General features: G+C 41.3%; 3 protein-coding genes and 1 long non-coding RNA gene across 4 annotated transcripts in view; 1 reads left to right on the top strand and 3 right to left on the bottom strand.

Moving 5' to 3' along the window:
• Positions 1 to 4,761: 4,761 nt before the first annotated feature.
• On the bottom strand, positions 4,762 to 10,813 carry LOC113470182. Its single transcript, XR_003393332.1, has 2 exons — positions 10,114 to 10,813; positions 4,762 to 7,054 (listed from the first exon to the last, which is right to left on the bottom strand). It is a non-coding gene; the product is annotated as an uncharacterized LOC113470182 (long non-coding RNA).
• An 85-nt stretch (positions 10,814 to 10,898) lies between these two features.
• On the top strand, positions 10,899 to 12,374 carry LOC113470067. Its single transcript, XM_026828225.1, has one exon. The coding sequence runs from the start codon at positions 11,491 to 11,493 to the stop codon at positions 12,073 to 12,075; it is 585 nt and encodes a 194-aa protein (XP_026684026.1). The 5' UTR covers positions 10,899 to 11,490; the 3' UTR covers positions 12,076 to 12,374.
• Positions 12,375 to 14,475: 2,101 nt separating this feature from the next.
• On the bottom strand, positions 14,476 to 22,431 carry LOC103515802 (HEAT repeat-containing protein 6). The gene is made up of 4 exons (XM_008480746.3): positions 22,252 to 22,431; positions 21,338 to 21,542; positions 14,749 to 14,911; positions 14,476 to 14,590 (listed from the first exon to the last, which is right to left on the bottom strand). Exons 1-4 carry the CDS (start codon positions 22,390 to 22,392, stop codon positions 14,482 to 14,484), a joined length of 618 nt encoding a protein of 205 aa, XP_008478968.1. The 5' UTR covers positions 22,393 to 22,431; the 3' UTR covers positions 14,476 to 14,481.
• A 2,192-nt stretch (positions 22,432 to 24,623) lies between these two features.
• The window catches only part of LOC103515781, a 19,866-nt gene continuing 18,504 nt past the window's right edge, over positions 24,624 to 25,985 (bottom strand). The window contains exon 4 of the mRNA XM_026828068.1: positions 24,624 to 24,815. Coding sequence (XP_026683869.1) covers positions 24,624 to 24,815 — 192 coding nt within the window. The remainder of the gene's footprint in view (positions 24,816 to 25,985) is intronic.

Below are 25,985 nucleotides of genomic sequence, written 5' to 3'. Positions count from 1 at the left end.
TTCCTCCTCCCTTCTTCAAACTCTCTCCCAATCCCAAGTTCTCCCCTACTTCTCAACCTCTCAGATTTGTGAGGCTTTTAATAGTGATTATCACTAAAGATGTACCACTTGTAATGAATAGGGATCAAATTTCATGCATGTAAATATACCAATTTCATGCAAATGTACAAAAAATGCATATTGTAACTTAAACTTTTAATTACCTGCAAGAAAAGCGGTCACATCAAAAAGAACTGCTATGCATATAAGAATCGCTATGGTGAACATTCAAATGTGAATTCACAAGGTCAAAGTAGCAGTGAAAGTTTTTCCAAGAATTCTTCAGGTCAGTTTAACACAAGTTTCAAGAAGTCCGATGGACTTGTGACCAGCAACGATGACTCGACGGTCACCACCGCACCTCTAGCTGCAAGAAAAGCGGTCACATCAAAAAGAACTGCTATGCATATAAGAATCGCTATGGTGAACATTCAAATGTGAATTCACAAGGTCAAGGTAGCAGTGAAAGTTTTTCCAAGAATTCTTCAGGTCGGTTTAACACAAGTTTCAAGAAGTCCGATGGACTTGTGCCCAGCAACGATGACTCGACGGTCACCACCGCACCTCTACCTGACGAGGGATCACACGTCACCTTCACCCGACATGTCATCAGTAAAGCCCTGAAAGCAATCAAACCCCGGAAAGCTCCCGGGCCAGACAATATCCCTGGCCTGGCTATCAAGAACTCCGGTGACCTCATCTGCGGTGTCCTGACCGCATTGGCCAACGATTGCCTGGGTGCTGGCTACTTTCCGCGAGCCTTCCCTACGCTAATACACAGAGTTAATTGCCACACTCAATTAACTCGAGATCTGTGGGTAGGATATTTCAATCTCATTATCTATGAACCTAACATGAAAAGTCCATATTAAAACTTTCTCACGAAACGTTTCCTCCTCTCTATTAATTACCACGATGGTACTTGTGCAGAAGTCACGTTCGTGGAATATTGCTACCAAAGGAACTGGCACAAACGAGCAGTGACCAGTGTTATTATAGGTCTGGGAGCGGTTCGCCAATATTGAGGACTTGGCGTTTTTGTCCTTAATGGACTCTGAAAACTTCGAAAAGTTCAATTTCAATTTTCCTGTTGAAGCTTTTAATGCCCTCAAGAAGTCTTATGCCTCATTGTTTGACTTTGGCATTTTAAAGATGGAATTAGAGGTCATGTACTCTGATTCAGACTGCTACAAGAGAAGTCTGAAAGATCTATTTGAATACTTCCTGATCTCGGGATTGGATGGTGCTTTGCCTCTGGCGTTCAAACTCATAGAACTTTTTCTATGTATTCCTGCCACAAGTGCTGCTGTGGAGAGGTCATGTTCCTGCCTGAAGAGGATTCACACTTTCCAGAGGAACACCCAGTCTCAAGCCAAGAAGTCTCACTTGGGCCTCATCTCCATTGAAAAGGAGTTCCTCAATGCTCTGACTAGAAGTTCTAGTTTCTATGATGATGTGATTACTGACTTCAAAAATAAGAAGGATAGGCGATTGCTTTTGGACTATAAATAACACGATGACGAGGTATGTACTTTTCTTTTATTTTAGGACCAGTATTACAGTCAAGTATAGAGCACGCTACGCCACTGAGACCATCTCTTTTTGATGATGTGATTACTGACTTCAAAAATAAGAAGGATAGGCGATTGCTTTTGGACTATAAATAACACGATGACGAGGTATGTACTTTTTTTTATTTTAGGACCAGTATTACAGTCAAGTATAGAGCACGCTACGCCACTGAGACCATCTCTTTCGAGATCAGAGTACAAGGATTGGAACTGCTTGGACTAAAGTAGCAAACAGGATGGCCGCGCCAATCCTGGCAAAACATGCAACCAGAAATGGAGGAATCTCGAGAAAATGTTTCGGAAACATACCAGCTATTTGGCGGGTAGACTTCCTGGGACAAAATGAACTGCTCCGATATCAACCCCTCAATATTTTGAGGAAGTGAGTGTTATTCTAGGACATTCTCATGCGGCCCATCCCATCATCCAAATAGATTCATTGGCCCCTGCCCCTTCTACAGTCACATCATCTCATCCACCTTCGTCTTCTTGTACTTCAGCCTCTGCCCCTGTCCCTACTTCTCAACCTCCCAGATTTGTGAGGCTTTCTTCCTCCCTTCTTCAAACTCTCTCCTCGGCAAAACATGCAACCAGAAATGGAGGAATCTCGAGAAAATGTTTCGGAAACATACCAGCTATTTGGCGGGTAGACTTCCTGGGACAACATGAACTGCTCCGATATCAACCCCTCAATATTTTGAGGAAGTGAGTGTTATTCTAGGACATTCTCATGCGGCCCATCCCATCATCCAAATAGATTCATTGGCCCCTGCCCCTTCTACAGTCACATCATCTCATCCACCTTCGTCTTCTTGTACTTCAGCCCCTGCCCCTGTCCCTACTTCTCAGACTCTCAGATTTGTGAGGCTTTCTTCCTCCCTTCTTCAAACTCTCTCCTAATCCCAAGTTCTCCCCTACTTCTCAACCTCCCAGATTTGTGAGGCTTTCGCATTGGCCCCTGCCCCTTCTACAGTCACATCATCTCATCCACCTTCGTCTTCTTGTACTTCAGCCCCTGCCCCTGTATCTGAAGGAATTGACCAGATCCTTGAAGAAAAAGGGCCTTGCTGGGGACGACCTAGAAAATTTACTTCTCAGTGAGTTTTCTGGAATCAGTAAGGAGATATTCTCCAATGTGCATCGTAATGCTAAAGTTGTGAGAGGAGATCAAAGATACTCACAGGAACTGAAGAAATTTGCCTTCACCCTCTACTACAAGTCACCTCAAGCCTACAGGTTTTGCAGCTTACCGAGAAAAGCAATAGTGTCAAAGTAGCAATGCTTCGGAGTGCATTTGATGACAGAGTAAACGACGCCTCATTCTGGGACCCCAAGACCAACGAGAAGGATCCGGACATCCCAGAATCTGCCCCGCTTCTCCTGCCCCAGGGAATTCAATGCCAGAGACTGGGTGACGCTTCCTGGAACAGAATCAGATATGCGGATGCGGAGAAATTGTTAGAGGGGAGCAATGTTCCAGCCCCTAGTAATGAGCCCCGTGTTTGAGAAGGTTAACGCTCCTGCTCATTTTGCTCTTCGTCAGCAAGAACGTATTCTGGGCACCTTATGCCACGGGCTTCTGGCGCAGCGCAAGGCGTTCAAAGACACCCTGTCCAAACTGGTCGATTCTTGTCCAGCAGCGAAGGAGGCCGTCAAAGAGTGAAGCGCGTCATATTCCCCCACATTACCCTACATCGGGGAACCCAACAGAAAACCGTTAGACTAAAGTTTCGTTAGTTTTTTTCGTTTCGTTAGACTAAAGTTTACTTTTAAAATTAAAAATTTAAGCTTTCATACATAGTCAGTGTCAGTGATAATAGAAAAAAAACCTATACTAACACTAAGGTGTTGAGTTCCAGAAAACGACGAATCAACCAGCTCGAGGAGGTGGTGGATCTCAAGAGCTAAACGTTTAGTTTGGTGGAAAGTCACAATCAACCGTTTAGTAAAAAAAAACTTTTATTTTGTCATTTGGTGGATTGGTTGATCAACCGCTGCACCGGCTGTGAGTCTTATTTTCAAAAAAAAACTTTTGGATTGGTTATCAAGTCAACAAGGACATAATTATTATCAAATCCCCACTAAACAAGATAGGCGAAACACACATCGATCATGAGCCAGCTACGTTTTTCCAGACTTCAACTTCAGTTACAGAACCTCGCTTCTACCAGCTCATCTTTTATTTAAAATAGTCCTTTTCAGGATTTCTAAAATAGCCTTTCTCAAGGCTCCCCACTTCAAACTCGACACCGCGACGGACAACCTCTACCGCCCAGTCCCGACCCTTGAACGACTTGACGCTGCCAGACATCACAGACTCCGACATCCAGATTCTACGCTTCCTCCTGAATCGTGTCACGGTAGCGTTACCCGTTCTACCCTGGCTGCTGCCCGGTCGAGACATACCGCGAGCTTTGGCGAGTATATAAATGGCGAGTCTTTCCAATTTTTAGCCCCAGATTTATATTTTTCATATTTTCATATATTATAGTTTTAACCTTATACCTACCCTCTTTCTGTGATCTCCCCTAGTCTTCTGTGTTCAGTGTACCTCGTAGTTTAGTGTTTAATGTTTCCTGTAGCCCTGATGATGGAGGAAGTGCCTCCGAAACATGTCGGCTTTTAACAAATAAATTAATATAATTCTTTGAAGTTCTGCAAAATATATCTGCCTTTTTGGTTCTCCTTATCAAGAGTATATAAAGAGTAGATAGGTTACTTAAAGAACTCCAGTTGATTGCTGAAAAAAGTCCTTCTCAGGACTCTTCCCCCTCGGTGCTTGTCACATTTGGGAAGTGCAGCTCAACCCCAAAACTACTAAAGAGTAGATAGGACATAGCTGGTAAAGCTGAAAAAAGTTCTTCTCAGAACTCTTCCCCCTCGGTGCTTGTCACATTCGGGAAGTGCGGCCCCAGCGCCTAAATCTAAAAACATCACCTAGGCTACCTAAAGATTAAGATGGTAAACAAAAACACACAACGAAAGAGCAGACGCTCTCCCGTCGACAATAACACAAATAGGAACACAAGGTCAACTTCGAAAGCCAGTGAAGCTGACTCTCGTAACAAAGAACCAAACAATGGCAGTAGATACAGCCCACTCTCAAACCTCTCTGAGGAACGGCACAGTCCCGCGAGACAACAAAAAATAACTCCGATCATAGTTAGAAAAAATGGAGATTAACCTAGTAAACATCAACAAGATGCTAACTGAGCTTTGCAAAAGCAAGTTCACCCTGAAACATCTAGGAGATAGCGTTAGCATTAGAACAACTAACATCACGGACTATGAGCTAATTAAGAAAAAGCTCAAGGAAATCAACAAAATGTACCACACCTTCACCCCTACGGATCGAAGGGATCCCTTCCATCCCCCGAAACGGAGGCGCACGGTCGTAGTAGTCAAAAACTTGACTCAGTGGGCTGGAGCAGGATCAGGTACATGGAGGCGCAGAAAGAAATTCAAGCTGGTGGTATTTTCGCCCGCCTTCAGCCAAACCCGGAGCTGGATGTTCCTCACAATTCGCTTGCAGATCTCCTGGCTTGTAACGATGGAGCGTTTGGAATTCTCTGCCACGGGCTGATTCTTCAACGGCTTGCTCTGGCGGATTATCAATCAGTGGGTATAACTTTTTACCTGTCATTGGTGATAACTACGTACGAGAAGCATTGAGAACCAACCCAGAGGGCAGAAGTATTTTAACAGCAGCAGAAGGAAAGGAATACATCCTCAAACCTACAGAACGCAAGACCGTCATCAACATTATTGTTGACAGTATTGTTCAGACAAATCCGAATAAACAACCGTCGTCAAGAGAATACAATTGTTTGGCCGAGTAGATTAGAATTTTGTTCACAGGAGAAAGTTCGGACACTTTCTATGAAGGTTATCGAAGAATCGGTGGAAAGAAGGTGAACGCAAGGGGTTTGCTGTATGAGAAATTCCAAGTGCGCAGAAAGAACCTGGGAAAAACTGGCATTGTTCAGTTTGCAAAGAGAAGGAAGTCAACATCCACCACACCACTGCAATCAGCGGACACCGACCTATCACCTGACCGACTATTCAGCTCTGAAAACGGTGAGTAGGTACCTCAAATATTCTCATTGACTACTCTCTTCTGCCAAAATGTTAAAAGTACCTACATAATAATTTTGATTATTACCTTCCTGGTCTAACGTAATTAAAGAGCTTAACGTAATTTAATTTATGTGCTTTAATTTGATTAAAATTCCTTTTAGGGGAGAGGTGTCGAATTCCGCGCAGTGAGGTAATTCCGCGCAGTACTGTATTAGGATCAGTATAATATTTAGAGCGACTAAGGAGGTGCTGCCACCTAGAGACTAGCTCTAGGAACCACGAGCAATAACAAACAACGCTCACAAACACAAATGATCATTTTTTCTCATTTTTTGAAAACGTCTAACGCAAGCAATTCGTTGTTATTTTGTGAATTCATTAGAGGGAAGCCAATTAGATTTGATTATTGCGACTTATAATATATGTATGTGAACCCCAAGAGAGGAACAGTAAATAAAAAAACTGCAAAAGAAATCTATCTACCCAGCCAGTATGCAGAGTATGCTAGACAAGCAAGGAAGAAACCATTCCCTTATGAGGCAATGTACCTGTCATACACGTTCTTTAAGAACTATTCGTTGAACATGGTGTACCCAAGTATTAGACCTGGAACACAACTCAAAGTGAACAATATACGGGCTCTAAGGTATTTACCTCAAGGCCAAATTCAATACAAGGTATCATTTGAAGAAGACTATAGAGACCTGCCAATTAGAAAGAAAAAAACAGCCATTAGAAGTGAACTCTCCACCACCGTTGCACAAAGGCCAACTTCCAAGACCTAAGATATAGGATACATAATATATTATATTAGATTATGACAACTTTAAATTCTAATAATAGAACACGTTCATTGTATCATAATGTCATAAAGAATAATTATTTTGAATTTTATATGATTTAGATTAGAAATTGACCATTGTACAATGTACTTTCATGTATCTTATGTGCAAATAAAACGTATATTCTATTCTATTCCAATCACAACATCAAAATGGAAACACCTACAAGAGCTCAAAGCTCATATTCCCGCCGACTGCCATGCTTTCTATGATACAATACGCCATCATTGATTGTTGCTTCCCCCTTCTAATTGGCAAATCTCTATGCCTAATCCCTAAAACTCAATAGATCAGTTGCGCTTACTTGGGTGATGTTTCAAAGTCATAGGGCAGGAAAAATGAGGACCAATGGGTATTCGCTTTCAGTTTCACCAAACCGAAGAGTTTTAGAAGTGTCAGCCAGCTCAACAAATACACCTCTATCTAATGTGCCTGAGGCTGAGGCTAATTCGCTTTCAGTTTCACCAAACCGAAGAGTTACAGAAGTGTCAGCCAGCTCAACAAATACACCTCTATCTAATGTGCCTGAGGCTGAGGACATCCATGAGAACGATTTAGGGAGGTATGTTGGTCAAAGTAGATGTGGAACCATACCACTCGAAAAGAAGAAAGATCTTTTGGTAAATCCATGGATTCCAGATAAAAAATACAACTTTAAAGCAGATGTCGAAACTCAAAAAAGAAAGTTCAACCACTCTTGGCTAGAACAATACTCACCATGGCTTGTTTATTCCAAACCTCTGAAAGGTACACTGCACTATGTTTGCATTGTGTGTTATTTTCACCAAATCCAGGGTCAGTACAAGGTATTGTTGGATCCTTCATAGTGAAACCATTCACAAATTTTAGAAAAATACACAATATGTGTAAACATCATGCAGAAAGTATAGTTGACAAAACAGCTACAACTAAAGCCAAAGATTTTAATGAAAGTGTTCCTGTTGACGTACAACTTCAAACAGCCCATAATGGAACTCTAGATCACAACAAGCAAATCGTATCTTCTATCATAAAATCAATTATATTCTGTGGAACACATGACATGTCTCTTCGTGGCAAACACAATGATGAAGGGATTTTGTTGGACATGCTGAAATTGAGAATAGAAGCTGGTGATGAGTCATTAAAAGATCATTTGAGGAAATTAATTCAACGCCGCCGGAGGTTCCGGAGATTTAACAACAGGGCTGAATGAGACTTTTCAAAGGAGAAAACGGAATCGTTGAGTAAAATTATTTTGTATTTTACAATGAGAAATAGATAAGCACAAGAAATAGATAAGATCGCTGACAGATCTCAAATTTGCCTGCAGTGGACCAACCGCCAGATAGCCATCATCAGCTCATTATTTGATAACCTTAAAGTAATCTAAGTGACAAGACGTGCAACAATACAGTGCTCTGTAAATAGTGTAAAACTCAAAAAAGAAAGTTCAACCACTCTTGGCTAGAACAATACTCACCATGGCTTGTTTATTCCAAACCTCTGAAAGGTACACTGCACTATGTTTGCATTGTGTGTTATTTTCACCAAATCCAGGGTCAGTACAAGGTATTGTTGGATCCTTCATAGTGAAACCATTCACAAATTTTAGAAAAATACACAATATGTGTAAACATCATGCAGAAAGTATAGTTGACAAAACAGCTACAACTAAAGCCAAAGATTTTAATGAAAGTGTTCCTGTTGACGTACAACTTCAAACAGCCCATAATGGAACTCTAGATCACAACAAGCAAATCGTATCTTCTATCATAAAATCAATTATATTCTGTGGAACACATGACATGTCTCTTCGTGGCAAACACAATGATGAAGGGATTTTGTTGGACATGCTGAAATTGAGAATAGAAGCTGGTGATGAGTCCTGTCATTAAAAGATCATTTGAGGAAATTAATTCAACGCCGGCCGGAGGTTCCGGAGATTTAAGAACAGGGCTGAATGAGACTTTTCAAAGGAGAAAACGGAATCGTTGAGTAAAATTATTTTGTATTTTACAATGAGAAATAGATAAGCACAAGAAATAGATAAGATCGCTGACAGATCTCAAATTTCCCTACAATCCTACATACGGGAGCATTTTACTACAAGTCATCTACAAATAGCCTTTTACATCAATCATTCACCACCCTATCTAAGAATACTCGCCACGACCCCTCAGCCATTTGGGCCCATATGAATCCTATCTCAAGACCGATTAGGCACACAGTACCAAATGCGGATACGATCTATTTTAACAGTGATGGTCCCACATCCCAATACCGCAATAGAACAAATATTTTCATGATGACAAAAATTCCAGCTGAACATAATTTCAAACATGTTATCTGGAACTACTTTGAAGCCGGCCACGGAAAAAGCGTTGCCGACGCTATAGGTAGCGTTGTCAAAAACAATGCGGATAAAATAGTATGTAGGGGCTCGGATGTGAATTCGAGTGATTCGTTCGTTGACCAATTAAGTGACAAAATTAAAACAAAAATGTATGTAATTACGGACAAAGACATACAGGAAATGGAGAAGAAAATTCCAAAAGGGATGAAACCTGTCCCCCAATGCATGAAAATTCATCAAATTGTGTATGAACATGAAGAGCGGAAGATGATTCTCCGACAAATATCGTGTACATGTTGTTCCTCTCATCTAGACACATGTGAAAAGTGTCAACTTCAAGGTGTGTCAGCGATCTATCTTGAGTGAAAGAACATAATATGTGCTCTTACCGGGCCAAGCGCTCGCCTCTTCTCACTAGATGTCACAAACTTGAAAGACTAGAGTATGCTGCAAACTACAGGAGATGGTCAATGCGTCAATGGAGACGGGTATTGTTCACAGATGATTGCAAATTCAGCTTAGTGACTGATGACCATCAAGTTCGAGTGCTGAGAAGACCAAATGAACGGTACGCGCAGTGCAACATCGTAGGAAAAGTGCAATTTGGTGGTGGATCAATTATGACTTGGGGAGGAATAACTTTGAATGGCCGAACCACCTTGCATGTTCTAGAGAGGGGGTCAATGACTGCCGAGATCTACCGGAGAGACATTCTGCAAGGTATTGTGATGCTGTTCAAGCCCTTCATTGGTGAGGATATGGTCCTCATGCACGACAACGCTTGTCCGCACGTTGCAAACCACGTGAAGAGATACTTATAGAGGAAGTGAATTTGGGGGTCCTCCCGCACCCTGCCCGCTCTCCGGATATGAATCCGATTGAGCACGTATGGGATCACATGAAAAAGGCCATCCGAGCAAGAAATCCTCCTGTGGAATCCTTGAGAGATCTGAAACGCGCAGTCGTGGAGGAGTGGGACGGAATGCCTCAACGTCAACACGCTCATCCGGAGCATGTCGCGGCGTCTGGAGAGTCTTATTCGTGTAATTCGTGCCAGGGGAGGCAACACTAAGTATTGAGTGCAAGAAACACGAAAATTTCTCATTATCTCGAAAAATCAATTTGCCTTTTCAGCGCCTTTTTTGACACCGTCTGATAAACATTCAAAACATGCTTCACATTCACACATTCAAAAGAGTATCTCAGCATAGGAGCATCATAGTCAGTACACGCTCTTTGGCAGGAAAACCTGAGGCTGAGGCTAATTCGCTTTCAGTTTCACCAAACCGAAGAGTTACAGAAGTGTCAGCCAGCTCAACAAATACATACTGAAGGAATGAATAACGAAACAGTAAGCAGGCTGAAGAACCGGAACATAAAACATTAGTCAACAATAACAATAGGGGATACCTTAAATAAACAAAGAAGTAGTACAGAGGGCCTTCTTGAAGAGACTGACCTATATACCTATACAGGGTATACTAAGGAATAAACAGCTTCAAGAAAGGTGACCGAAACAAGATGAATTCCAAGGGACCCCTCAGGCTGCTGTCATATGTACTATACTCAGAGTACATCGATGCACAAGCTGTCATAAAACGGGTTCAAGGAGGTGTACGAAGAAGTATAATTAAGTTTCATGTTTCTAATTACATTAGTTATTTTCTTACAGGCGAAAGGTGGATATGGATGAGCAGAAGTATCTTAAATTTTATGTCTTTAGTTTTAGTTTATGTTTTATTTTTCTTACAGGTGGCTGCACAATGACGGGATCACAGGCAGGAGGAGCGATATCAATTGCTAGCCAACGCAGGGGAGTTTTAGTGGTTGGCATGAGCGAGCATTAGGAAGATAGGGACACACACCCAGGTGGCGCACGGACGATGAAGGTCCGGGACAACTGGAGGTGGAGGTCGCTCACGATTCCACATAATTGTGTTTCCCTCGGGGGGGTGAACAAAAGACAAAAGAAGAAAAAATCTAATAAGCCATTCTCCCCCAGGGTTGGAATTCTTATCCAACCCAAGGAGGGAGAAACTGTAGAAACAATTAAAGATAAAATTACTAAGGTGGCCGACCCCTCCAAGATGGGGATCGGTGTTCAGAAGGTAATCCGATCCCGAGAGGGCCTCCGGATCGAAGTTGCTAAAACCGAAAACACCAAAGCCAAACTGGAGGTCCTCAGCCGTGAGTTAAAGAATCACGGCTATAGTACAAAAAGTCTGGAGGAACACCGACTCCCCCGGGTCGCCATCCTTGGGGCTGATCCGGCTACGGCTGCAGACGATGTTTTGTTGGCAGTGAGCAGCCAGCTCTCCGTCCCCACCGGAGAGATTCACTGCCACCACAGTTATAAGACCAAAGAAGGGAGTATCACGTGGGTACTGGAGGTCAGTCCCTCCGTGAGACAATTGTTGCTCGCTAGGAAATAACCTTCTAAAGAATGAAACCCTAGACTGCACGCTTGTGGCAGATGGTCATCGCCTGAAAGCCCACAAGGGAATCCCAATTCCAGATTAGTCGCTTGTTTTCAGAGGCATATTTAAAGGCAGCAACTCCAACTACGGCCATCAACGGATTTAAACATTGTGGAATCGTACCTCTCAACGTCTCAACCCTGAAGTCTATGGAGATGATGAATTTGCCCCAGCAGAGGCAACTGATCAACCTCAAGAAGAAGAATCTGCTCCTGATAATCCAGACCCCGTTGAGATTGAGTCAGATGACCCGGATGATCCGGACGCAATTAGAGTTGCACCAGAAGATCCGGACGCAATTCTATAATGGGCATTTGGTGTTAGCCAAAATTTTTGATTTTGATAAATTTGCGTTGTACCAAACCGATTTCCCTCAGCAAGAGGTCAATGAAGCAGTGGGTGCTTATCCATTTCTTGATAGAGACAGATTAAAAGGTGAACTAATTGTTTTGTATGGCAGAGATGATTTTAAAACAGTTTCGAAAACAACAGATCTGTTGGGGTTTTTAAAAGAAAACAATTTGGTGGAATGTTTTGGTGAAGTTTCAAAATGTCTCGATATAATAATTACAACGCCTATGACGTCCTCCGAGGCCGAAAGAAGTTTCTCCTGTCTAAAAAGGATAAAAACTTTCCTCAGGAGCACTATGAAAGAAGATCGTCTCTCAGCCCTTGCGATGCTCTCCATGGAGAAGGAACTTGTCCATTCCATTGATAATTTCAATGAAAAGTAATTGAACGTTTTGCGGCAAAGAAACATAGAAGAATGAATTTTCTTTTCAGGAAATTAGCTGCAGAAATAACTCCTAATCACGCGAGGCTGATGGAATCATAGGGTGAGTTATTTACCTAGTCATAATTTATTTTCATTTTTGTGTGCATGTTTCATTTTTCATGTTCCTCTTCCTCTACTTTCTCTAACAACCTACTTACCTATTGAAGTTAGATAGGGTACCTATATACGAGTATAACACACAGACCTACTTTCATCTAAGACAAAAATTTTAACCCCCACTTGGGAAATTGACGAACCGCCACTGCTACCACGGATCCCCCTGCCTAACGGAATAAACGCAAAATAGGCTTCTGGCACTCAGTCCCGAAACTGGAGTGCAAATAGCCCAATTTGGGCTGCAAACATCCCATTTTTTCTCTGAGTGCGGAAAGCCGTAAGCCTCAACTCCGTAGGGTGAGTTCCTTCTAGCTCTTATACACTCCCGATCTGCCCACGCTCGAATCGTGAGCCCCTCATTATTTTAAGCCACAGTAAACTTTATAGACCCGATATAATCCAAATATCGTCTATCTATCATATCACTACCTATCAATCCCCTTATCTCTGACTAACAGTCAAACCCCGTGTATCGGACGATACACACAGTACGTAGTAAGTCAAAGGGATAACAGACGTTACTCCCAAGAGTGTACATAGTCACTCTCATCGTTAGACGGAAGGTCTAACCGGCCGGTGTCAAAAGGCTACACCTATCAACAGGCTCTGGCCTGGCACCGCCATCAGTTTATTATAAACATACTTACCTATACGTACTTTACACAATTATCCAAATCAAACTAGTCTACATCCATATTCATACTACCTACCTAATCCGTTACTCCTCCGTCGGGTTTATAAAATTACAAAACTCATACAAGGGACGATAATCAAACGTGAGGTAAAACTCCCACTTACGCTTTCTCCTAAATTCACTCCCCTGAACGGAAGGCCTGATAAACCTTTCCTTACGGAAACCAAACTCACCTTTACCTTCGTTCAACGTCTACGTTTTCTTCGCAGAACATACCTACACATACTTTCTCCGGATAGCCGAGTTCTGTCGGAGACATATAAACGGAAACCTTCGTCAGGAATAAGTACCCATCGAATAGTTAACTAGTTAGTCCAGGTCCAAGTCCAAATTCGTTCATACCTTTCTCTCTACGTACCTACCTTCTACCTTTACCAGTACCTTCTTATCCAAATCAAACTATAAATAACTCGTGCCTACCGTGTTAGCCAACCCTCGTTGATTCTCGTATTCTAAGTTTAAGTTCATCTCTTTCTTTTACCTTGCTAAAAGTGTACCTGATTTATTTAAACGTTCACAATATACTTCTTTTAATAGTTGATAAGTTCAAGTCATTCATCTTCGTCATTTCCGTTTTAGATAGTTTTCAGATTGGGACACAGAATCTGCCTCGTCTATCAAAGCCTCGTCTAATCCACAGACGACCCCCGCTGGTTTGGCTTATCAACTTTTGGTATAAAGGATGGGTTAACCCCTACTCTTTCTATATCACACGGAAGGATGGATCATTTGTGGAGGGTGTCACAAATGGGCGCACAACTCATGTGCCGGAATAGAGAGTGAAGACGACGAAGCAGTTCTTATTTGTGAACTTTGTCAGTAGGTAATAGATACCTATATCTGATGAAAATTCAATAACTACGATTTTCATTCTTTTGCTCTACGATTACGATTGTAATATTTGTTAATTTGTAATTGATGAATATTCTATATCTACAATTGTAATTGTAATGATTATGTTTAATTTTTCAAGTGATACGAGCCTTATTTGTTACCTTGTTTATAATTAATTCCAAAAAGAAGAGTTTTAACCTTGTTTTTAAAGATTTGTTTGCTAGAAATCCAAATATGGAGCATTATGCTACACGAGGAAAAGAACCAAGAAGAAATACATCAAAAAGGTGGCAAAAAAACTAGAATATTCTGATGAATTTAAACCCTGGATGACCATTGTTAATGGTATTGCTAAATGCAAATTTTGCAACACGTATAGGGGAGAGGTGTCGAATTCCGCGCAGTACTGTATTAGGATCAGTATAATATTTAGAGCGACTAAGGAGGTGCTGCCACCTAGAGACTGAAACAAAATGAAGTTTCCCTCTATTGTGACTTTTCTGAGAACTACGTCCTCAAATATGCACAAGAAGTGCAGGCCGTGCATTTTGGGGGGTCGCAACAGTAGCTTTCCTTACAATCCTACATACGGGAGCATTTTACTACAAATCTATCCAATCCATATCCATGGAATTCGTACCGACAACCAGGATCCATAAATAGTACAAAAGCAAATAATTAAAATTTAAAAAAAAAAACGAACAAACAAAAAAACATAGTCTACAGGGTGTACTCACCCAACGCATAGCACGCATTCCACTTGATCTTCATATTGGTCCCCGAGCCCGCCAGCCGCGTCAACAAGACAACACTCTGTCCCACAGCCACCCTGTAAAATAGAATAGAATATACCTTGTTTATACTACCAGCATAGGACTGAAAAGTTCCTTTACTCTCGCAGTCTAAACAAGGTCCAATATATTTGATTGGTAATATCATTACATTTTATGGAAAAAACAAGCAAGACCTGTTAAAAAAAAATGTCACCTGTACGTCTCTTCAGTGACATGGGCCGCTGTGAGTAGCTTGAGAAATATGCCCAGAGGTCGCACTGCGTTGGATCGGATCTTCTCGCTGTCCTCACAACAGTGTAAGCAAGCGTTGAGCAGACTGAACAGGTCAATGTCGGTGCCGGACTCCTGATGAGACACTGAAGAGGAAGCAGAACAGGGGACTTTTAATTTTATTTATTTATTTTATAAAATTTCCATTTATTGGTGGTTTTTCAGAAGAATTCTCTCAATCAAATAAATATGTATATCCAAAGGTACTTATAGATAGACAGGTATACAAACGACAAACATCAGGCATTACACATCATAACTTCACAATGTTTGATCAACAACTCATTATTCATCCGTCTACCTCTAACTGATCTCTTGATTTGCGTTGTCAAAAACAATGCGGATAAAATAGTATGTAGGGGCTCGGATGTGAATTCGAGTGATTCGTTCGTTGACCAATTAAGTGACAACATTAAAACGAAAATGTATGTAATTACGGACAAAGACATACAGGAAATGGAGAAGGAAATTCCAAAAGTGATGAAACCTGTCCCCCAATGCATGAAAATTCATCAAATTGTGTATGAACATGAAGAGCGGAAGATGATTCTCCGACAAATATCGTGTACATGTTGTTCCTCTCATCTAGACACATGTGAAAAGTGTCAACTTCAAGGTGTGTCAGCGATCTATCTTGAGTGAAAGAACATAATATGCACATGACATGTCTCTTCGTGGCAAACACAATGATGAAGGGATTTTGTTGGACATGCTGAAATTGAGAATAGAAGCTGGTGATGAGTCCTGTCATTAAAAGATCATTTGAGGAAATTAATTCAACGCCGGCCGGAGGTTCCGGAGATTTAAGAACAGGGCTGAATGAGACTTTTCAAAGGAGAAAACGGAATCGTTGAGTAAAATTATTTTGTATTTTACAATGAGAAATAGATAAGCACAAGAAATAGATAAGATCGCTGACAGATCTCAAATTTCCCTACAATCCTACATACGGGAGCATTTTACTACAAGTCATCTACAAATAGCCTTTTACATCAATCATTCACCACCCTATCTAAGAATACTCGCCACGACCCCTCAGCCATTTGGGCCCATATGAATCCTATCTCAAGACCGATTAGGCACACAGTACCAAATGCGGATACGATCTATTTTAACAGTGATGGTCCCACATCCCAATACCGCAATAGAACAAATATTTTCATGATGACAAAAATTCCAGCTGAACATAATTTCAAACATGTTATCTGGAACTACTTTGAAGCCGGCCACGGAAAAAGCGTTGCCGACGCTATAGGTAGCGTTGTCAAAAACAATGCGGATAAAATAGTATGTAGGGGCTCGGATGTGAATTCGAGTGATTCGTTCGTTGACCAATTAAGTGACAAAATTAAAACAAAAATGTATGTAATTACGGACAAAGACATACAGGAAATGGAGAAGAAAATTCCAAAAGGGATGAAACCTGTCCCCCAATGCATGAAAATTCATCAAATTGTGTATGAACATGAAGAGCGGAAGATGATTCTCAGACAAATATCGTGTACATGTTGTTCCTCTCATCTAGACACATGTGAAAAGTGTCAACTTCAAGGTGTGTCAGCGATCCATCTTGAATGTATTTAGAATAAAGAGAAGAGAACCCAAAAACGTATCCTTTATATACACTCACTTCCAAAATTAGGGGAACGCTCAAATAATTTCTCAAAAGAAGACGTGGACAAGGACAAAAACACGCCACAACCCCTCAAGATGACCGCTTCATGAAGCTGACTGCGCTGAGAAACCGCTTTATGACGAAACCTAGTCAGCTCCCATGGCGTAGTGGTCACTGCGCTCGCCTTGCACGCGGGAGACCCGGGTTCGATTCCCGGCGGAATCAAGAAATTTGTATCATGCAAATGATTGATTCTGTGACTGGCTGTTGCGAGGAAAATGAGTAGCTATGACATATAAATGCGCATAGCGACCGGTGCCAGCATGGTAGGTAAACATTGGCATTTTAGGATTATTGAGATATTGGGAAAATCCTACAATGCTGCAGTGACACCAGAAGTTGTGACATATACACAAAGAATCTGCTGTATGAACATGTATGAGCGAAGATGACTTCTGCACATACGTAACGTGCTACAACTGTTCGCTGCTCGTCATAGACACATATTCGAAAAGTGTCAGCTTCAAGGTGTGTCAGCGATCGACGTGAAATAACACAATATGTGCTCTTACCCCGGGCCCAAGCGCGCTCGCCTCTTCTCACTAGATGTCACAAACTTGAAAAGACTAGAGTATGCTGCAAACTACAAGGAGAGATGGTCAATGCGCGTCAATGGAGACGGGTATTGTTCACAAGATGATTGCAAATTCAGCTCCTAGTGACTGATGACCATCAAGTTCGAGTGCTGAGAAGACCAAAAATGAACGGGTACGCGCAGTGCAACATCGTAGGAAAAGTGCAATTTCGTGGTGGGATCAAATTATACACTTTGCGGAGGAATACTTTGAATGGCCGAACCACCTTGGCAGTGTTTCTAGACGAGGCAGGTCAATGACTGCCGAGATCATACCACCGGAGAGACATTCTGCAAGGTATTGTGATGCCGTTCAAGCCCTTCATTGGTGAGGATATGGTCCTCATGCACGACAACGCTTGTCCGCACGTTGCAAACCACGTGAAGAGATACTTATAGAGGAAGTGAATTTGGGGGTCCTCCCGCACCCTGCCCGCTCTCCGGATATGAATCCGCTTGAGCACGTATGGGATCACATGAAAAAGGCCATCCGAGCAAGAAATCCTCCTGTGGAATCCTTGAGAAATCTGAAACGCGCAGTCGTGGAGGAGTGGGACCGAATGCCTCAACGTCAACACGCTCATCCGGAGCGTGTCGCGGCGTCTGGAGAGTCTTATTCGTGCCAGGGGAGGCAACATTTGCAAATTAATATTGTTAAAATCAGATAGTCAACTAGCTAAACTATTGTTCAACCCCTGTAGGTACCTGGTTCTATGTCTTTGTTGATTTGAAGCCTGTAAAGCCTTCAAAGCTGGGGGGAATGGACGGGCCAACTTGAACGTTGTTCGCTCTAGGCCTCGTGAGCCCCGGCCTATTTAGGAAATCAGCTGATAAACATGTAAACATAAAAAATGTGATTTTTTCAAAAATAAATTTGTTGGTTAGATCTTGGAAATTTTTTGCATACTGGATTTCGACATTTCGACTTTTTCTTTCAATTCTTCACTTTAAAATTACAGTCCGCTTTATCGAATTATCGTTGGTTTATTGGCTTTTTGGATTTGGATTATCACAGGATTGAAAGAAACATTCATTACATTTCACTAAGTATTGAGTGCAAGAAACACGAAGATTTCTCATTATCTCGAAAAATCACACAGGATTGAAAGAAACATTCATTACATTTCACTAAGTATTGAGTGCAAGAAACACGAAGATTTCTCATTATCTCGAAAAATCAATACATATCTCAATTTTTTGCCTTTTCAGCGCCTTTTTTGACATTGTCTGATAAAGACTTTTCTCTCAAAGTACCTTGAAAAATTGACTTGCGCTTTATTCAAGAATCAAAATGAGACATTTTTTGCCTGTAAAATACACATGATGCTAGAAAACTACTGACCGTGTACGGGTGCCTTTGCAATGTTGTATGGTTCTGTGAAAAGTGAAAATACAATCGTGCATATGATCCGCTCCCTACTGATCACTATTCAGTAACTTGTTTGGCGTTTCATCAGTCTTATCATTTATCACGTAATACAAATTCAAAATTTGCAATGTTGTATGGTTCTGTGAAAAGTGAAAATACAATCGTGCATATGATCCGCTCCCTACTGATCACTATTCAGTAACTTGTTTTGCGTTTCATCAGTCTTATCATTTATCACGTAATACAAATTCAAATTTTCGCGGTCAAAAACAAGCGAAAAGGTGTCTTCCACATTTCATCATAACTCAGAAACGACTGATTTTATCAGGGAAAACCCCAAGTATTTTGTTTAGAAAAATCCACTGAATCAAATGGTTAATAGAAGTTCTCTTGAAAATCCCTCGCTTCTCCGAAATTAATGAAAGAAAAGTGGGAAAATTACATTGCGTCTAATGGGACTTTGAATTTCTTGCCACTTTCAAAGATGACGGCAGTCATGTGACCATTAGCAGGTTACCTCAGTTATAAACAATGCAGGACATGGGGAGTTGCGTTCCTATTCTTCTACATCTACTATCAGGTTGTGGTTATGTACCGGGTTGAGTTGAGACAGTACTAGGTGAGACAGGATATTGTTTTTACAGTTTGGCATGGGAGTGGTAACTTGAAAAACAAGGCAACTTTACCAGCCTTGCCTATCTCAACCCGGTACATAACCACGACCTCAAGAGCCAGTCTCCTCACTAAACACCACTCTCAGTAGATCCAAACACTTGCTATCTTCACACACTCGGGATAGCTCGGCTACCTTCCCCCGACATCTCTCCCTCAGCTTGCCCAACTCTTCATCCATGACCATTGCCTTCACAGCGTCTCCATGACAACCTAACGCAGACAACAACACCTGACTAGCAATATCTACCGGGTTCAACAAGAGCACGAAATGACAGAGGGTTTTATACAGGGTTACCTTGAGACTGGACAGATGAATATCGTACGTGTGTGTGGTGACGGCGAACGAGCACAGCACACTGTTCACTATGTCGTGGAAGTGAGGGTTGTATTGCTCTCTCGAATCCAAAGCAGAGAGCGTGGTACACACAGAGATTCTCACTTTGAAATTGTTGCAGGACGTGAGGAGGTTGCACATGGTGGGGAAGATGCAATCCTTCCAGTATTGACTATCGGGAAGACGCGTGAGGTGGGGGTTGGACAGAACATGACCTGGGACAATGAAACAAACATTATTGCCTATCGGGGAAGACACGCGAGGTGGGGGTTGGACAGAACATGACCTGGGACAATGAAACAAATAGTTGCTGTGTTCAAAGGTCGAGAACTTGGCTATTAGGTCATTCTCAGACATAAATCGTATATCTTTATTGTCATAAATAAATGCATACGTGCATCCCAATACTTTTCTACGACGTTGTTGCTGGATACATCCCCTCTCTAAACGGAAGTGTTCGAGTCCCTCTACAGGGGAATGTTCCCTGTATATTTGAAAATAGCCTTAATGCACAGGATCTGGGGTATTGTTTAGACTGTGGAAGTCTCATTCTGGACGTATAAGCTGGATATATTCTACTCTATCCAATAGGCCAAGCAGGATGTCAAAGTGGGCCTTGCTCGGAAGACCTGTATATTGTGCTACTTTAGTGTCAGAATCTTCAATCATGTTGTATTGAGATATTGGGAAAATCCTACAATGCTGCAGTGAGCACCAAAGTTGTGACATAATAACACAAAGAAACTGCATTTACATTTATGACGAAACCTGCCCTACGTAACGAGCTCCAACGTGCCCGAAATGTCAATAATTCGGTCAGCACAGTGTCCAGACGACTGAAAGAACACAATATATGCTCTTACCGGGCCAAGCGCTCGCCTCTTCTCACTAGATGTCACAAACTTGAAAGACTAGAGTATGCTGCAAACTACAGGAGATGGTCAATGCGTCAATGGAGACGGGTATTGTTCACAGATGATTGCAAATTCAGCATGCTCTTACCGGGCCAAGCGCTCGCCTCTTCTCACTAGATGTCACAAACTTGAAAGACTAGAGTATGCTGCAAACTACAGGAGATGGACAATGCGTCAATGGAGACGGGTATTGTTCACAGATGATTGCAAATTCAGTTTAGTGACTGATGACCATCAAGTTCGAGTGCTGAGAAGACCAAATGAACGGTACGCGCAGTGCAACATCGTAGGAAAAGTGCAATTTGGTGGTGGACCAATTATGACTTTGGGAGGAATAACTTTGAATTGCCGAACCACCTTGCATGTTCTAGAGAGGGGGTCAATGACTGCCGAGATCTACCGGAGAGACATTCTGCAAGGTATTGTGATGCCGTTCAAGCCCTTCATTGGTGAGGATATGGTCCTCATGCACGACAACGCTCGTCCGCACGTAATGACGTAGGATTGTCTGGAATTTAGGAGAAATTCTCTAGCACATTCCAGGTGCTTCCTCACTCTCTCGGGGAGCTACAAATTGAGAGTAGGTACCCACCTGTCAGTTAGATCTGTGTTGGATTTGTTTATGTGTTAGTAGCGATCTAGTAAGCGATTAGTACAGTGATAGTGAGTGAGTTTTATCAAAGTGTTAGTACCGCGATAAGTGACAGTAAAGTACCAAAGTGAAAGTTAGTGTTAACAGTGATAGATAAGCGATCGTACTTTGTGATAAGAGATTGTACCTTGTAATAGCGATTGTACCTGGTGACTGTGTACTCTTTTTGTGAACTAAATAAACTGTGAACTAAATCTAGATTTAAATAAACGAAATCGCGAGTGTTTTCACTAGTCCTAATCTTTTACGAACCCATTCACGCCCACGTACACGTAACAATAATAATAACTGGCTTGGATTTGGAATTTGGAATACGTACCTAGCGTATCAGAAAGGTTGCCTAGGGACCAGGCAGCCTTGCCCCTCACCAGAGGTACAGGGTCATGTGCGCACTTCACCAGCATGTCAGCTACATCGGCTAGAAATACAGGGTCCTCGTGTTCAAACGCAGAATAGATAGCTAGGGCTCTGACTGCTGCTGCTCTCACTGTACTCTCGTCATGACTACAATGGCCGAATAGAATCTGACGAATAGATAGAGAGGATTCATGGAGTTACTTCTATGAGTATCTAGCTGCACTAAAAAAATTGTGACATCGTACTACAATTAACAAAAAAAATCCTCCTACAGCGCTATAATATATTTATTTAAACCCCAATCCAAACAAAACTGATAGGTGATATCCCCAAAAGGACCTTGAGGTGTCAGGTGGTACACAAAACTGAAAAGTTTGGGAACCCTTGGTAAACAGAGAGTAGACTAGCGTCTGGCTGTGGGACTATAAACAGGGAGGAGAACAGCTAACCCTAACCAGCCTAGCAAGCTGATAGTTTCAAAGGGTTCTCTCTGCTTGAAAATAACAAGCCCAAGTCCTCACGATGGTTGACTGCGGTTCATGACGAGCCAATACATGGCTAGAGACCATCACCCTGGTGTGTAGCTGATAGAAGACATATTTTCAACAACAATAGAATCTGACGAATAGAAGATACACCATGTTAGGGTTCACACATACAGAGTGTCCCGGAACTTACGCTTATCTCGTTCTTCTCGAGGGCCCATTTGAAATTTCGAAGAAAAAAAGTAATTCTTTAATTTTTGGTGCGGATATTTCTGGCATTATTCCAATTCGCAAAGTCCGCAAGTTGGGATCCAACTTTGGGTTTTCAAATGAGCCTCATTTTTTTTACATATTCGTTTTTTACGCACAATCTAATAACAGCTATACTTACAGCTAGACATGTTCTCTGATGAGCTCTGTCCAAGATATCATACGTCATATGATTCATCGTAGCTAAACAATCACAGATAGCTGTTAGGAGGGCAGGAGATTCGGCCTTGTCTTGTAAACTGATGAAATATTTCTTCTCCATAATCTGCAACCAGAGCTGATTGCACTCATCTCTGCCCGTGTCTGAAAAGAGAGAAAAAAAAACTTGGATTACTGTCTGCTTTGGATGGAGCATAGAACAACTGGTTCAATCGGAAGGAATATGCATTCAATCTTTGAATCTCCTGTTCAAACATTTTGGTTACTTGGTATCTGAAATTAAGAAAATGCATTATATGTCAGTAATGTACTGCAAAGGTCCACACATAGCCAAATGAAGGACAGATGGTTCCCTTGTTATCCCACACATGGAGTGCAAATTGCTTCATGGAATGGGCAATATTCAATCAATGCTCAATAAACAGACTTCTAACGAAACCACCAGGCTTAATTTTTGCCAAAATATTCAATATGATAGCCGCCTGTTCTTGAAGCCGTCAAGCGTTCAGTTCAGAAGACATCCACAGGTTATGGAAGCATTTAAATCTCAAGACTGATTTGAAAAGTCTTACCTGGAAAGTGGTACCTAGTAGTAATGATGAGCAGGCAAGTATGGGTACCTATCTCGAGAGAAAATAGGAACTGAAACCGATCACTTCAGTTGAGTTGAGAATACACTTCAGAAAATTTTCGGCCTTTTCCTTCGGCTGCGCCGCTGCGGCTCTTTCGCTTTTGACTTTTGATTTTCCATTTTTTCCAAAACAAAAACCACGTGTGCGCGTTAAAATACCAAGCGTGCATATTTTTTTAACGCGCACAGATCATAGTCGGCAACACTGCATTAAGGCGAGTTTACACGAAACCCCCTCAAATGGTCCGCCTCTGTAGCTGAGTGGTCAAGACACTCTCAACCTGGAGGTACTGGGTTCGAATCCAGGTCGGGTCGGAAATTCTCTGACCGAACTTTTCCGTTCCTGGATAGGCATGGGGGTAAAAGAATGCCTTGAAGTAGTTAATGCAACAGGTTTTCTCTTATGGACCCAGTAGGTACCACACGATCGTGTTTTAAATATTTCAACACATATGTATAGGTAGTAGTCAGTGATCAAGGCACTTGCCTGGTAAACAGGAGAGCGCGGTTTCAATCCAGTCAGGACATGAAATTTTATCAAATAGAGACTTTGATTCTCCTTTGTTAATCTCACCTATTGGTTACCTTCCATGATGCTGCAAGAATGCAATCTTAAGTCTTATGGTTTGTATACTTTCATTTCCAAGTAGGTTTTTCTCCAGATGATTTTTCTTATTTCTAAGGTTGTAACCACAATGTACTGGGTTGGGTTAGGCAAGGTTTGTAAACTAACCTTGTTTTTAAGTTAGCACTCCCATGCCAAACTGTATAAACAATGTCCTGTCTCAGCTAGTCAGAGCTCAACCCAACCCAATACATAACCTCAACCCAAAACAAGTTGCATTGTTATGAGGAGAATTGCATCCCACAAGACAGCATAGATCAGGGGTTCCCAATAAGCCTTGGTTGGCGGACCACTTCCGAAAATCAGGGATGATGTTCGTTCTTGGAACGGTTAGCTTTTTCCTATCCTGTCGATTTTGGGACGATAAGACCTTGACAGTTGCAGTCCCCTCTGTCCTCTGTTAAACCTCTTTTTAAAAAATAAAAAAGGCCACTTCAATTGTTTACAAAATGAGAACTTTATTTCCCTTGGATTTCAGTATGATGCTGCAAGAATGCAATCTTAAGTCTTATGGTTTGTATACTTTCATTTCCAAGTAGGTTTTTCTCCAGATGTTTTTTCTTATTTCTAAGGTTGTAACCTCAATGTACTGGGTTGTCCTGTCTCAACTAGTCAGAGCTCAACCCAACCCAGTACATAACCACAACCCAAAACAAGTTGCATTGGTATGAGAAGAATTGCATGCCACAAGACAGCATAGAGGTTCAAACCATCTCTTACCCAATGTTTATTCTTTTAGTGCAGGTACCTTGTTTATTCCATTATATTATGTTTATTTAATCTTTGCTTTCATGTCCCCAGATGAGCTACTTCTGATTGAGAAGAGTAAAAGTTCTCCAGTTTCACCAAGTACTTCTAAATCTACAAAATCACCATCCAAGAGACAAATTATAGAAGCTACAAGGAGTATTGAATCTAAACATGCTAAACCTCCAATACCTCCACACCAAGATTACAATGATACTGATGTAAGATTTTTTTCTGAATGGGCTGCACACTGCCCATTCAGAAAAAAAGAGATTTTTGTTTAGCAAGGAAGGGAGGGGGGCTGCTTTAAATTGTAGATATGAGTGAATAATTATTTTAACCCTGGTATAGTGTGGGGGATTAATGCATCTACCTTTGGTTCAGTTAGAAAATTTCTTTGACCATCCAAAGGGTCAGTTGGTTGATCATCATGAGTTGCCCTCTGGAAAGATGATAGATGAAATATTTTTTTGAAATACGGGAAAAAGGATTTCATCTCACTTCTTGCGTATATTGCACTCACCTGAAAATAATAATTACATAAATGAGGTTATTATTATTTTATTTATTATTTCTAAGAGATTTACAAGAGGTTACTGTAACTGCCAATGTCTCAAGAGAAGGAAGACAGGATAAAAGAAAGCCAGCTGTTCTGAAAACGAACCTTATCCCTTCAGGATAAAATCTGCCACGGACGGGAATCGAACCCGCGACCTAGCGCTTACAAGACAGATGTTTTAAAAGGTAGCACATACCTGTCTTGTAAGTGCTGCATTATTTGGGGGTTCGATTCTCACCCAGGGCAAACTTTATTCAAAACAGATTAGGTTCATTCTTGGAATGGCTGGCTATCTCCCAACCTGTCCTTCTCTTTGATTTTCGAATGACAAGACCTCTGTTGTTACAATCACCTTCTTTTTACTTTCTATTACTACAGTATTCTTCGTAAATAATAAGTGAGTTTGAATTTAATAGTTGTTTTTCCCACAATAACTGTCACACAATTTGTCCAAATTTGGAAGATGTGTTCAACACAAAGCAAGGGAAATCTCAACATTTATAGAATGCTTTGTTTCCAAAAAAAAAAAAAAAAACTTACCCATTAATTATTTTATTTGAATCTTAAAACTTTAACCAAGTTCAGAAAGATCTTACTTACTACTTACCCATTAATTATTTTATTTGCAGGAACAATACCACAGAAACTTTAGAGTGGTTGCTGGACTCAAACAACAAATATTTGGACTATGCAAGCATTGTGACCTACTTGAATGAAAGTGACAATCTGCAGAAATTGACAACGGAGAAAAACTCCCTAGCGTTTTACCAGAAAATTGACATCATTTTGGAGGACTACAAGCGGCGAAGGTTGTTGGAGTTTAAATTTGACATGAACGTTGTCAACAATATCAAAGAGATGGGATTCAGTGAAAAGGAAGTCAAGGAAGCGTTGAGAATTGCAAACAATAATCAGATTTCAGCTGTAAGTGAATTAGAACTAAATAATCTAATGTATGTAACAGATGTTTCATTGTGATTAAATAAATAAATTCATAAAAAAAGATAATGAAACCATGGGGGTTTTTTCCCTGCCTAAAAAGGGCAGGAAGACTGGGAGATGAAAATCACACAAAGTTAAAAGGTGCATTTACCACATTTGTTAGATGTCACGATTTTGCCTCATTGCCATGGA

Source organism: Diaphorina citri, unplaced genomic scaffold (assembly GCF_000475195.1).
Source record: "Diaphorina citri unplaced genomic scaffold, Diaci psyllid genome assembly version 1.1 scaffold50, whole genome shotgun sequence".
In the NCBI taxonomy this organism is placed as follows: Eukaryota; Metazoa; Arthropoda; class Insecta; order Hemiptera; family Psyllidae; genus Diaphorina; species Diaphorina citri.
Note: the sequence above shows the minus strand (reverse complement) of the source record. Positions and strands in the feature narration are given on the sequence as shown.

What these genes read in the sequence shown, in the direction of transcription:
- LOC113470067 (XM_026828225.1), top strand. Translation starts at nt 11,491, where the DNA reads ATGGAGATGATGAATTTGCCCCAGCAGAGGCAACTGATCAACCTCAAG.
- LOC103515802 (XM_008480746.3), bottom strand. Translation starts at nt 22,392, where the DNA reads ATGGAGAAGAAATATTTCATCAGTTTACAAGACAAGGCCGAATCTCCT. An exon ending in ATCAGAGAACATGTCTAGCT is followed by an intron (nt 21,543 to 22,251) that starts GTAAGTATAGCT and finishes TCTATTCGTCAG; the next exon opens with ATTCTATTCGGCCATTGTAG. An exon ending in CAACCTTTCTGATACGCTAG is followed by an intron (nt 14,912 to 21,337) that starts GTACGTATTCCA and finishes CTTCCTCTTCAG; the next exon opens with TGTCTCATCAGGAGTCCGGC.